Here is a 14,505-nt window from a genome sequence, read left to right as displayed (position 1 = left end):
GGCTTGACAAATGCTGGTTTAGTACCAAAATTTTTTTAAAAGGGCAATACAAGGGCTAGTCAATAACTAGAATCCTTTGTACAAAGCCTTTTACAGCCAACAGACCCAATCTGGAAAACTTTCATAAAGCACCAAGCAAATCAAATGTAGATTTGCAAGTATGCTCCTTAATTTCTGCATAGAGAAAGGACTAGGACATCATGGGCACTACCTCTTTACCTAGGATTAGCAGCAATAGCCAAACTGGTAACTATTCTTACGTAACCCCTTATGAACACCACAAAGGCAGCACTGAGGGAAAATGTGCATACATGTGCAGACACCAGGTGATTCGATAATTCCACAACCTCTGCAGCTTCCCAAGACAATGGGAATAAGATGACTATTGCTACAACGGCACAAGCACAGCTCTAAGTACAACCTGGCTCATAAAAGGCAGCATGTACTGAATTGTGAGCTAAACTCCAGTTAGAGCTTGTGCAGCCCCTGTGGGTAAGCAAGCCAGACATTCCACCTGACTATGTTATAGTAAAGCAGGAGGCGCTAAATACTTGGTTGGGAGGGCCGGGAAGGCGGGGGTGGGGGTGAACCAAGGGTCCATCTCAGAGTTACACAGCAAAATCAAAATCCTGCCGATATGGCTGAAGAACTGCGTTCCCAATTTAGTCCAAGAATGGGGCAAGTATGAGCAGCATCCTGCATCATACTGCCTTTGAGAGTTGGTTTTTCTGTATCTAAGCACAAAGATGATTAAATACAAAAGATACAAAGAGTTAATTTGGAATGGACCTGCCTGAAGGAATGATTTTAAGAGAAGTTCTGAAATGGATCAGTGGTTTAACCACTATTCAGGCAGGAGTTGCAAACAAGAAAGCCCACTCCTCTTCCAAGTCTTCACAAAAGTGTTTTTTTTTAAAAAAGAAAGTTTCAATAGAACCAATCCTACAGTTCAAAATGAGCCCGGAGACAGTCAGAAAAAAGGACCAATAACCATATCCAGAATTCATTGTTCACTAGAACAGATCATTTGAAATGTGACAGCTTAAAGCCCCATGTATATTATTTTCCCCAAAGCTACTTTTAACTACAATCCCTGTATTTATATTGAGCAGTATTCATGCTGGCAACCTACAATATTAATGATTCAGTCTCCACGTTCAGCTGCTAGAGCAGCTTAGTGCAGGCAAAACAAGGCCAGTTAGTGTTCTTCCATCATTATGCCCTTTGCATTACATTTAGGAATACGGGCCCAAAGCAGCAGTGGACACTCTCCATCTACATTAAAAATTCTTGCTCTTGGGCATCAGGGAAGGATTCTTTCCAGGAAAAGGAAGGGGCCATGTATCAAAATGAGTTAAAAAGCAAAGATGACACCTGTTGCCTATAGTGACTAGTGGAACAGACCCAGAGGCCCATAACGGATTCGGTTTGGTTGCCAATTTCCTTAACCGAGGTGTGGACAAGCAATTTTCTCTTAAGCTAGCCGAAATTAAACCTTCCTGAAGTGCTATGGTCAAGTTCACATTGTACTTGGTTGGAAAAAAAAATCACAAAAAAAAAAAAACCCAACTGTGGCCAGTACCTTGGAACAGCACACACAAGATAGCAAAAGCTTTTCCTGGTTTATACACAACTTCACTCATCTATATTCCACATTCTCTAATGCAAGCTGACCATCGAGATCAAAAGTGATTTGTGCCAAAGCCATGGAACTAATACAACCAAAGAAGCGAAATACTGGAAACTCATGCAGGCAGCACCTGGAGGAAAATGAGTTAACTATTCATCAGAAACCTTCTGCTGAAAGATCAGAGAGAGACCTGAATCAGCTTGCTGCCTGACCCGTGTCTCCAGAATTTTATTCTTAACTTTAACCATTGCACTCAGCCCAGCTTAAATTTTCCTGAGGGCAAGATTAAGACATCCTTCACATATGCTCTGAAAAATTTGCTTTAACTATTGGAAGCTGTAGCAGTGCAAGAGAAGGACAGACCAAGAAACCATAGCAAACTCACATGCACTGCAATACATGGTATACTGGTAGCAAGAAAGCATTACTAAGTCAAATTGTGACATCACCTTGACTAGATTAAAGGTATACAGCATTTCTAAAACAATTAGATATTTAAAATGAAGATGTCAAATTAAAATGAGGAACACCAGAGCATAAACTTACTAGGAATACTCAGTACAGATGTAACATACCAATTGGATACTTGTGCTTGTCAGTATCAATACCAGCATATACTACTCCACCAAATAAATCATTCATAATTGCTGCTAAGGCCTCTGCATTCAACATTCCATGCAGTGCTCCAACAAACACCGTTTTACTTGGGTCCAGGCGCTGGGATGGGCTGCGGACAAAGTTGCTGTCAGAAAGGACCCAAGGTATCACCTGTACCTGAAAAAGAAAAAGTTAGAGCAATGATTTATAAGCATGGTTTAAAAGCTCCAATCTACTTATTACTATGATTATACACTAGTGCAGATATTTGAGCATTTAAGATTAAAAAGACTGGCTATAGGAGGTACTAAGTAGATGACTCCATATATCACTTCTTTCCTCCCTAATAGGATAGGTAGAAGGCAGTAGTGTTTTAAGCTTAGAGAACCGAAAGCTTGACAAGTGGGGATAAACTGCATTACAGTTTAATATCTGGATGTTTTTTCTACATCTATCAAGATTAACCAAAGAGCTTTTAAGTGCTCACAGCAAAACAGTACACCAGTTCTAAGCCAAATCATTTAGTTCATACCTTGTGGTCAAAAACCAGAAGGAATGATTTCCGAGTTCAAACCCAAATTTAAGATCATATGAAACCAGTTTTGTATTACACTAAACAAACATCAGGAGCCACTTACAGGATAGGAGAGCAAGTTGGCAAAAATCAAGATTCTCTATACAAGGCTTCACTAAAATTGCTCAAAATGAGCACTACCTCTTTGCAGCGCATCCTGCGACTTGACATCTTGAAATAATATTCACTTGCGCCATCAGTACTCATAAGGTCGTGTGTGCAGGATTGCAGTAATGCACGAACAGACTTCTCAGATTCAAAAACCAAGTAGACATAGCCTAGCAATAAAACAAACATATTAACCATAAGATACAGAAGTCCTTGCAATTCGTAGTAAACCTGAAAGTGATTGCAAAAGGGTGCACCTTTCCAAATTAACTTCAAAAGAAAAAAAACTGAACCAAAGTCATTAATGGCAGTTCATTGATAAAATGGCTATAAAGTTTGATTTCTACTGGAACCAGGTTGTGATACTTGGATCAGAATGATGCTTAGATTAGGATTTTACTTGTCTGAAGTAATCCTGTTCCATAAAAATATTAGAGTTCCTCTAATAGCCAAATATTTAGAATCAAATGCCAGCCATTCTACAAGTTGGACTCCATTTTTACAAATAGCCCACTAAATTTTCACGCAAGCTTAAATCAAAGTTTTTCTGTAGGGAGCTGAATTTAAAACACCATTTTTATTTGATGAGTAGGGACCCAAACTGCTCAAGGAATTATACATGACTGACAGTATCTTCACTATTAGTTGGTAGACATTTCTACCCGGTAGGTGGACAGCAACACAGGTTTTGTAAGTGTCTTACTAAGTGCAACGGAGATTTCCATTTAAAATAAAACACACCAGCCTTCACCATTAGCTAATTTGGTCACTATTTAAACCTGCCTTGAACACCCTTACCCACTATCCATAGTGGCTTGGTATCAGTTGTAGCTGCATGCATACCAGTGCTCTGACCCTCAACCTTAGTGACTGTGACTGTCAGAACAGGTAAAGCGTCCTACCATGTCTCAGCTCTCATTACCTTTCGGCATATTACCTTTGGGTGGGCATCGAGGGTGCTTGCCATCCTTACCCGGCCATTCCACACTCAATGAGCCAAATACCCTGAAAGTATTTATAAGTCCAACTAGGGAGGAAGAGGGAAATAAAGTTTACAATATTAAACTTCACTTTAACCATTAGTGTCATCTGCCAAAAAGCTCCAACAAACCCATTATGACATTATCAAACCATTTAAAAAAAACTGCTCATCTTTGGTTACCTTTTCACACCGACTACGGGTGCTCAGCAGAACAATAGACACAGACTGCCACATTAACTTCCAGTTTGAAAATTAATAAAGGAGCTCTAATTGAGAGCTGAGTGCTTTCAGATTTAGCCAATTCTCAAAATTCAATCTAATGTTGCATTCCTAGAATGTTACTTATCTACACAACCTCCATCTCAAGATTAACTCTTCCTCAGTATGTTGCTCACCACTGGTTTTTGATCACGATATGTTTCTACCTGGACAGGGACTTTGAGCTGAAATTGTAATTTAAATTTACAGCATGTCCAAGTCATCTGCCACTGGCTAAATCTCAATACAGACAGCTGCGCAGATCAGTAACTATATACCCTTTATTAGATAAATTCAAATCAGTGGCATTTAATGTTATGTATTATCCAAGAGGTTCAAGAGATTGTAAGGATGGCTGAGAAGTTGAATACAATACAGATTAACAATGGGAGGAAACTATCCTCACCTGTACAAGAATAATCCAGTGGATTGGTTGAAGTAGAGATCTTTTGCAATAGAGGCAGGAGGCCATTGCTTCATTGAATTTGGCATTCATTTTAACTATCTGTAAGGCTGCAACATGGAACAGCCCAGTGTCCAAAATATTTAGTAGTGGAGCGCTCCACTTTTGGAGTCCAAATATTTATCCAAGGGAGCAGACCATTCCACTAGCCACTTGGCTAATCTATTTGGGAGAAAACAGTTGCTCCTCTTCTCCTGTCCCCCATCCTCCCCATGAACACCTTGCACAGTTTGGGGTGCTGGACTGCACCAGCAAGGGGATGGTAGCCTCAAGTGTTCCAAAAGGTAAAAAAGGTAAAGCTGATTTCAAGGATAAGTATTCCGGAGGGAGTTTTTACATGGCAGGATGAGAAGGGGAGCTAGGTCTTAGACATTTGATCTTAAATTGAAGTGAAGTGACTGAAATATTGGAGTTCTAGGGCAACAAAAAAGACCATTAAGAGTTTTATGCAAGAAGTGAAATGGCATAGTCTATCCAGGAAACAGGAGGTGATACACTTGAAGAGCATGCACAGATTTTTGCCACTGCTACTGAAGGGTGCCAAAATGTAGAGTAGGAAACATGCTGTCAAGACCACCTTAGGCCCCAAGATATAGGCTTAAATCCATCTTCAACAGGGTCTGTTTGAACCCAAGTAGGTCTAACTTTTAAAGTGGTATTTAGCCTTCCGCCTGTATATTTAGTTAAACTATAAACTAGACAGCTTGCTCAGAAGGGCAATATTGGAACTAGCAAGTAACCTCGCAATGTTGGGAAATGCAACTCATTTTGTTCAACAGAAAAGCAGCATTTAACTGATTCATGGATCCCCCCCCCTCCCCCCACAGGTCTAATATGTCAAACTAATTGAATTTTGACACAAAAATTCAAGCAAAAAATCTTGGCAATCCAGCATTCCAGTGCTGCAAGTAGCCATTCACTTCGACAAACATATGAATTAGGAGGTCATTTGGCCCCTCGAGCCTGTTTTGCCATTCAATAAGATCTGGCTGATCAGATCTTGTTCTCAAATGCCATTATCCTGCCTACCCCCGATAACCCTTTTATTCCCTCATTAAATCAAGAATTTATCACCTCTGGCTTGAAAATATTCAATAACCCCCACCTCTACCACTGGAAGGAAGAATTCCAGACTTAACCTTCAAAAAAAATTTTCATCTTAATCTTAAAATGGAAAACATCCATCCGGTCAATTCCCCACAAGGTCACGGTTTTGTTTATTTCAGTAAGATTACCTCTCATTATTCTAAACTCCAATGGATACAGACTCAACCAGTTCAATCTTTCCTCATAAACTAATCCCCTCATCCCAGAAATCAGTCAAGTGAACCATCTCTGAACTGCTTCTAATGCAATTTCCAACCTTTGTTAAATAAGGAGACCAAAAACTGTACACAGTACCCTGGGTGTGGTCTCAACAAGACCCTGTACAACGGTAGAAAAATATCTGTACTTTTATATTCCATTCGCCTTCCTAATCATTTGCTATGCCTGCACACTAAATTTTTTGCAACTAATGTACCAGGACACCCAGATCCCTCTGTACTGCCAAGTTCTGCAACCTCTCTCCATTTCAATAATATGCTGTTTCTATTCTTCCTGCCAAAATTTCAGTAGAGAAAAACATTTACAATATCAAAGCACTGGGATTAGAGAAAAAAATCACCTTCATTTGAATAGCTGAGACCTTGGCGTACAAACCAAAGCAAATTTAATCACAAGCCATCGGTTTATTTAAACACCCACAACAGCAAGCTAGCTTTAAAAAGGCAAAAAGTTCCATTCTTACAGCAATCCAAAGACTAATGCAAACTGAAATTACCCTGCAATACAACAGCGCTTCTGATTCAGCAACCTCAGTAACTAACACTTACCTTCAGTGATATCCCAGGGTACACCACCCAAGAACACTTTGCAGGAATAGATTGGGTTCTTGTAATTCCGGGGTGGGAGTTGGCCCCTCCAAGTAAATGTGGCTTCACTCATTGCTTTCAGGAAAGAAAACATGAATATTCACAAGCATTAGATTTCAACCCTTCTATATTGTTTTACCAGGACAGGTCATACACTCTTTGCATTCCATTTTGTAGTAATGCTGCAAAAATTGAGACTTGAGTGGCTAGGTCTTGAATTCCAACTGGTTCATGGTTTGAGTCAATTTATAAAATATTGCATCATGTCTTCCCTCCCACTAATACATGGGATTTGTTGTGAGTAATGAGTTATTAGCATTTCTCTTGCCTCTGGACAAGCTAAGCAGAATTGAAATGCTTATACTTGTAGTAGCAATAGAATCTCGTGCATTTAAAACTGATGGAGAGGCTAGGAACAAAAGCCTACACCAAGAGATAGGAGTTGAGTCCACAATTAATAGGAGGCAGTGATGTGAAAAGGATAAAGTTTCAACTGAAGTAGTCTTCTGAATCCATGTTCATTAATTGACATTCAGATTAATCACAAGGAAATTATAGACATGTATTCATGTTTTATTGGACAGCATCTTTTAAAAAGGGACCAGAGACAGAATTTTAAAAATTGGATCTTGCACCCAAGAAATTAAAATGAATTTATACACCAAGAAGTGCTCATAAAGCAATCACAAGTGCTTAAGGAAAACAAATTCCTTCATTTTGATTTGGAGGTGGTTGGCATTCTCATGATTGCTTAAATCAATCAATCTGTTGTTGGCATCCTTCCATCTACAAGATGATGGACACAGCAAATAATCCATTTAAGTGGGGAGAGCTTTGCTGATAGCTTTGAAGGCCAATCCTTGAGGCAGGTTCTACCACAAGCTGCCACAAGTCACTGTGGGTTGTTTTTGGCATTGGCGCATGTTACCCAAGCTGTTGTAGCCACTGGTTAACTTGTAGTACACACCAGCCCACAGGAGGTGTCACCATTTCCCTCTTTAGCCAGCTAGTGACTCAGGTGTGATAGTCAACATTTAAGGTCTTCATGTCATGCAAACATCCTTGAAGCAGATGGCATACTAATTGTCTGGCTCCTACTACCTTGCCATAGAGAAACAAATAAATTTTCATCCTGTGATTTTTTTCTTAGTACTGCATCAGGTGCATTTTCTGATGAATTCAGAAGTGCCCATCTTTATAAACTGCCCTAAAAGGGTCCATCAAAAAAATGTTTTCCATTAATCTTCTGGGAAGTCATTTAAAGCATAAAGTGATTAAAAGCAGAACACGAGTGAAGAATTAAGGGTTAGCTTCCAGGCACTAAATAATGTCCTAGCTTTTTGCCTAATCTAGACCAGTTGGACTGATTAGTGGTGCTGTAAATTGAAGAGGTTTCCCACCAGGAAATCAGCAACATCCCTCGTGTCAATTTACAGATACAACCAAGACAGAAAATGAACTGATTACTCAATTTAAAAAAAATCATGTATTAACCAAATAGTTGAGCTTTGAAACAGAAGAAATTTGCCACCTTACCTGCAGCTTGCCTGTGCAGCCTGGCCTCCTTTTCCATGCTAAAAGGATCTTCTGGACTCTCCAGAAGATCCCAGTTTGCCCACCCAGAATTTGTTGACCATCTTTTGAAGGGATTGGGGCTCACAGGGTTGGTCACCGAAGCCTGGTCTTGATCCAGTCGAGAGCTCATGCCAATTCGTTTCATTGGATCCCTGCCTACTCCACCCATGGGCAAGAAGGAAATTGGAGGAGAAATGCGAAGGCTTGACTAAAAGAAAAACACATTTACCAGATACAGGTGGCAGGAATTCAAGACTGTATATACAAGGTTGAAAATTCATTTTTAAAAAAGTGTTAACTTTCCCTAATGTTAAGTACCAAAGCAAATACATGATTGTTAAAATTCTCATTTTAGCAGCTGAAGCAAAGAGCAGTGCAGTGCAAAGGATCTTTTGAATGAAAAAAGCAAATGAGATCACAATTTCCTACCTCAAACACTTCAGTCAAATTGCTAATCATTACAGAGCAACTGATGGTCTTTAGTCACAAAGTGGGACAGTAAGGAACACATTTAAATGGTGATAGTATAGTGAGTAAGATCCATGCAGGGAAATAATTTTTTTTAAAACTAAGGTTCTTTATCTGAATATACAGAACATCTACATGGATGAATGAATAACCTAGTGTTACTATCTCTGAAGGGACCAAACTTAAGAAATTCAAACCTCTAGTTAATAACAGAAATAAAGATTTCATATTAAGATGCTTCATTTAAAGAATAAAAGCTCTACTGACTAAACGTCAACTTTGCAGGCAACTAACGCTTCAAACCATAGGACAAATTACAAAAACACATCATAGGTATTTCTTACACTGTCTCTTTAGTTGGACCATTAATTCTCCCTCAATCTGTTCAAAATGATTCTTGCTTTGAGGCTTTACTTCTGTTCTTTTCCTCACAGCCTGGTAACTCCCCCCCCCCAGGGCGGGCCCCTGCACAGAGTATAACTAGAAAAAGGTCTTCGCCCTGATACAAGCTATGTGAATCTTCAAACTCCCGAGTTCAGTCTTTGCAGGTGGGAGCTTGCACTCTGAAAACTGGCATGCTGAACTAAAAAGACTTCTTAGCCTCCAGCTGCTCCCTCGTTACCAAACCCTGGCACACTGCCTTTGAGTTTTCCAGGGTATCTTAGAAATCATTCTTCTCAAAGCCCATTTTGATGGCATCACATGGACCTCGAATCTAGGTACAGATGCCGATTAGCTATCCAAGTGCCAAACTTTTCATCTTGGTACTAAATGGACAGTTTAGAATCACTGTTTACAGCCCAACATTCAACACTTCTGGGGCTTTGGAAACTAATTCTATTCATTTTAGCACACAAGCTGCTGCCATTGTCTCCTAGTGTAAACATCTTGCACCTTCCCAATAAACGACCCGGGCCCCCTTCAATCTCCAAATCAAATCACCCAGGCTTGTCGTCAGGCAAACTTCAGAATAGGTCACATGACCCCCCCCTTTATTTTACTTTAAAGACAGTCCCAACACAATCTTAAACCTCATTTTCTAACGGTTTAATCACCATTACAGGGGCATGATTACAAGCAACCAGGGTAAACTTCAAAAAGTGAAGTAGAATGGATAAGGAAGAGGGTAGCCTCGATAGCCAAGGATGACAGATTTATCTCACTGAGGAAACAGGAACAGCAAGGATGGAGGTTAGGAATAGCAAGGGTCAGAAAACACTGGTGGAAATAGTTAATAGCTCTCCATCAACCCCCTCCCACCCACCGCAGCAATCCATATTTCAAACTTCTAGATTTTATATGATCTACAATATTTTGTAGGCCCTTTTCCTATCCTGTCAATAGCATGTCATCACACTGCAAGTTTATGTTCTTGTACAACTAATTCTGAAAAGTTGCATACAGATTGAACAATTTTGGTGATAGCACACAACTTTGTCACACACACTTCACTTGAATGCCCAACTGTCCATCTTCTCGCCCAATGCTTGTTATTTGGTCCCAATTTAGGCTCTGGACAAATGCCCCATCTTAGCAATATGACCATTAGCTTTTGGTCATTAAACACAATTAAACACTTCAATTGAACTGAACTCTTCAGTCTTGAAGATTATGCTTTCTTCTGGATATTAATCCAAAATGAATATTCCCTCTTGTTCCTACTCCAGGTCTAAATCCAGAATACATTACACTGATTTCTGCGTAATGTGTTATTTCTATTATGATTTGCAAGATCAGTTTAATGAGACGACTCATTAAGCTTAGTTCAAATGATCACATGCCATTGTTTTGTTTCTTAGGTAACTTGAGAATAATGACTTAGAATACATCCTTTGATATATGTTTATTCACAGATTTCTGCTATCACTTCTAATTTAGTTTCTTCAAAGGCCTTCAGATGTTATGTTACTTTATCTATGCCTGGAGCTTCTCCTGTGCTCAATTTCAACACATTAGTTACCTCTGATATCATTTTTCAGTCCTGCATTTGTCTATATCCTGACTGTCGATTTGAATCATTGTACAATTCTCTCACGTTGTGGCCATCTTTTTGTTACTGCATCCCTTTCAAACAATATTTTACTCTTAAGCACCCACTATCTGTTGTTAGCCCTTTGTCAAAGATTTCACCTTCTAGTGCATGACTCTCACCACACATCTCATTACACCATTTCTTTTCCGAAGAATGGATGTAGGCAGCTAAAGGTGCCACACAAAAAGGTCAATACAAAGTAAAGGGTCATGGAGTTGGAACAATATTCACATTGCTTGCTGGCTGTTAACAATCCTCTATCAAAGAGTAGGGTTCAACAGGGCATTTAAGTTGGCAGGCTGTGACTAGAGGACTATTGCAAGAATCAGTGTCAAATAGCTAAGACTCAAACAATCTATACTAATGACTTAGATGTATTTCTCATTCTTTTCATCTAAGCTTCCTAGCAATACAAATACAAAGCTAGGTGGGAATAGTCATATTATACATACAGATAGTCAGCATGGATTCGTTAAGAGAAAGTCATGTTTGACAAATTTGATTGGATTTTTTGAGGTAGCAACCAGGACTGTTGAGGGTTTACATGGACTTTAGCAAGGCTTTTGATAAGGTCCCTCCTGGCAGACTGGTCAAGAAAGTAAGGGCCCATGGGATCCAAGGCAAAGTGACATGTTGGATGCAAATTTGGCTGAGATGGGGAAGTAGAGGTGTGAGACTGGAAGTCTGTTTGCAGTGGGGTTCCACAGGGCTGTGTGCTGGGGCCCTGGCTGTTTGTGGTGTACATAAATGATTTGGACTTAACATAGGGGGTAAGATCAAGAAGTTCGCAGATGACACCAAAATTGGTAGGGTGGTAAATAACGAGGGGGATAGCCTTAAACTGCAGGAGGATATCAATGGACTGGTCAGGAAGGCAGAGCAGTGGCAAATGAAATTCAACCTGGAGAAGGTGAGGTAATGCACTTAGGAAGGGCTAACATGGCAAGGGAATACATTATGAAGGGTAGGATCCTGGAAAGTACTGAAGGTCAGAGGGACCTTGGTGTGCACATCTACAGATCTCCATGGGTAGCAGGGCAGGTAGATAAGGTGGTTAAGACGGCATGTAGGATAATTGCTTTTATTAGCCAAGGCACAAAATACAAGAGCAGGGAGGTTATGCTGGAACTGTATAAAACACTGGTAAGGCCATAACTGGAGTAATGCATGCAGTTCTGGTCACCACATTATAGGAAGAATGTGACTACACTGGAGGGTGGGATTAGTGTTGTCAGATCTTTGTTGACCAGCATGGACATGCTGTAAACATCTATGGGAATGCAAGCCGCAAGGATAAAATAGGCTGCAAAGGGATACTGACAGGGTGAATGTGTGGGCAACAAGATAGCAGATGGAAAATATGGAAGTGTGAGGCAGAAAAGCAAAATGTAAATGTGGTATGAAACTTCTAAATGTTGGTCTGAGGGACACTGGTGTACTCATACAAGGAACACAGTATGCCAGTATAGCAAGCAATTAGTTATGCAAATGTTATGTTGGTCTTTACACCAATTCTTTTGCTGTACAACGATAAAATGACTTGCTACAATTGTACAGGGCTTTATTGACATCACACCTGGAATACAGTGCACAGTTTGAGTTGCTCGGCACTTGTGTGGCATAAATGTAACTTGCCACTTGTAAGCCCAAGCCTGGACATTGTCCAGGTCTTGCTGCATTTGGACATGCACTGCTTCAGTATCTGAGGGGGTCACGAATGGTGCTGACAAATCAGCAAACATCCCCACTTCTGACCTTATGATGGAAGGAAGGTCATTGATGAAGCTGAAGATGGTTGTGCCAAGACTACTCTGAGGAACTCCTGCAGTGATGTTCTAGAACAGAGATGATCAACTTCCATCAACCACAACCATTTTTGTGCTAGATACAACTCCAACCAGTGGAGAGGTCCCCCCAACCCCACGAATTCCCATTGACTCCAGTTTTGCTAGGACTCCTTGATGCCACGTTCAGTCAAATGCAAACGTGATGTCAAGGGCAGACACACTCGCCTCATGAGTTCAGCTCTTTTGTCCATGTTTGAACCAAAGCTGTAATAAAGGCCAGGAGCCAAGTGGCCCTGGTGGAACCCAAACTGAGCAGTGAGCAGGTTATTGCTAATCAAGTACTGCTTGATAGCACTGCTGATGATCTCTTCCATTACTTTACTGATGATAGAGTGTAGGTTGATGGGGTGATAATTGGCTAGGTTGGATTTATCCTGCTTTGTGTACAGGGCATACCTGAACAATTTTCCACAGCCAGGGAGATGTCAGTGTTGTAGCTGTACTGGAAAGGCATGGCTGGGGCATGGCAAGCTCTGGAGCACATCTTCAGTACTTTTGCAGAAATATTGTCAGAGCCCAATGCCTTTGCAGTATCCAGTAAGCTTCAGCCATTTCTCAAAACCACAGTGTGAATGGAATTGACTGAAGGCTGGCATCTGATGCTGGGGACCTCCTAAGGAGACAGATGATCATCTATTCAGCACTTCTGGCTGAAAATTGTTGTGAGTGTCTCATCTTTTGCAATGATGTGCTGAGCTCCTCCATTGAGGATGGGGATATTTGTGGAGCCTCCTTCTCCAGCAAGTTGTTCAATTGTTCACCACCATTCATGACTGATGTGGCAAGACTGCATAGCTTAGATCTGATCTGTTGGTTGTGTAATCACTTAGCTCAGTCACTTGATGCTTGTGCTGTTTGGTACACTAGTCGTCCTGTCTTGTAGCTTCAAGTTGACACCTCATTCTTAGGTATGCCTGGTACTGCTCCTGGCATGCCCTCCTGCACTCTTCATTGAGCCTGGGTTGATCCCCTGGCTGGGTAGGGGAGTTGGGGATATGCCAGGCCATGAGGTTACAGATTGTGAGCGAGTACAATTCTGCTGTCGCTGATGGCCCACAGCCCAGTCTCAAGTTGCTAGATCTGGTCAAAATCTATCCCATTTAGCACATTGGTAATGCCACACAACATTATAGAGGGCATCCTCAAAGTGAAGATGGGACTTAGTCTCCAAGGGCTGTGTGTTAGTCACTCCTATCAACACCAACCTGCCTGCTGCAAGTGTGAGGATGGGGTTAAAGTATTTTTTTCCCCTCAGTTTCCATGCCAACTGCCACAGATTCAGTCTAGCAACTATTTCCTTTATGGCTCTGCCAGCTCAATCTGCACTGTGCTTCTGAACCACTGTGATGGACACTGAAGCCCCCCCACCCAGAGTACATTCTGTTGTACCCTTATCCCCTCGTGGTGTTCAACATGGAGTACCACTGATTCATCAGCTGGGGGAGAGAAAAAAAAAGTATAGGGTAGTCAGGAGGTTTCCTTGCCCATGTTTGACTTTATGTCATGAGACTTCATGTCAGGAGTTCATGTTGAGGGCTACCAGGGCAACTCCCTCCTGACTGTATACCACTGTGCTGCCACCTCTGGTCTGTCCTGCCAGTAGGTCAGGACATACCCAGGGATGGCAATGGTAGCGTCTGGGACATCGTCATACTCACTGAATCAACGTCAGAATGTTGCTCGACAAGTCTGAGAGACAGCTCTCCCAATTTTGGCACAACCCAAGTTGTTAGTAGGGAGGACTTTGCAGGGTCAACAGGGCTAAGTTTGCCATTGTAGTTTCTGATGCCTAGGTTGATGCCAGATGGTCTGTCCAGTTTCATTCCTTTTAGACGCTTTAGCGGTTTGATACAACTGAGTGGCTTGCTAGGCCATTTCAGAGGGCAGTTAAAAGTCAACCACACTGCAGTGGGTCTGAAATCACACACAGGCCAGACCAAGTAAAGATGGCAGATCTCCTTCCCTAAAAGAAGGGCTTAGTGAACCAGATGAGTTTTTACAACAATGGTTTCATTGTCACTATTAGACTCAATTCCAGATTTTTATTGAATTCAAATT

General features: G+C 41.0%; 1 protein-coding gene across 7 annotated transcripts in view; it reads right to left on the bottom strand.

The window, feature by feature from the left end:
* LOC121271996 (cytoplasmic polyadenylation element-binding protein 1-like) overlaps nt 1–14,505 on the bottom strand; it is an 83,937-nt gene that overhangs the window by 4,961 nt on the left and 64,471 nt on the right. For 6 of the 7 annotated variants that reach the window (XM_041178296.1, XM_041178294.1, XM_041178295.1 and 3 more), the window contains 5 exons: nt 8,062–8,308; nt 6,487–6,600; nt 3,832–3,936; nt 2,943–3,079; nt 2,206–2,404 (listed from right to left, as the gene is read on the bottom strand). In XM_041178296.1, the coding sequence (XP_041034230.1) occupies nt 2,206–2,404; nt 2,943–3,079; nt 3,832–3,936; nt 6,487–6,600; nt 8,062–8,308 (802 nt within the window). The remainder of the gene's footprint in view (nt 1–2,205; nt 2,405–2,942; nt 3,080–3,831; nt 3,937–6,486; nt 6,601–8,061; nt 8,309–14,505) is intronic. The other variant, XM_041178292.1, reaches the window with a different exon arrangement.

The sequence above is a fragment of the Carcharodon carcharias genome, chromosome 32 (assembly GCF_017639515.1).
Source record: "Carcharodon carcharias isolate sCarCar2 chromosome 32, sCarCar2.pri, whole genome shotgun sequence".
In the NCBI taxonomy this organism is placed as follows: Eukaryota; Metazoa; Chordata; class Chondrichthyes; order Lamniformes; family Lamnidae; genus Carcharodon; species Carcharodon carcharias.
The sequence above is the reverse complement of the archived record's forward strand: the minus strand, read 5'-3'. Positions and strand labels throughout refer to the sequence as shown.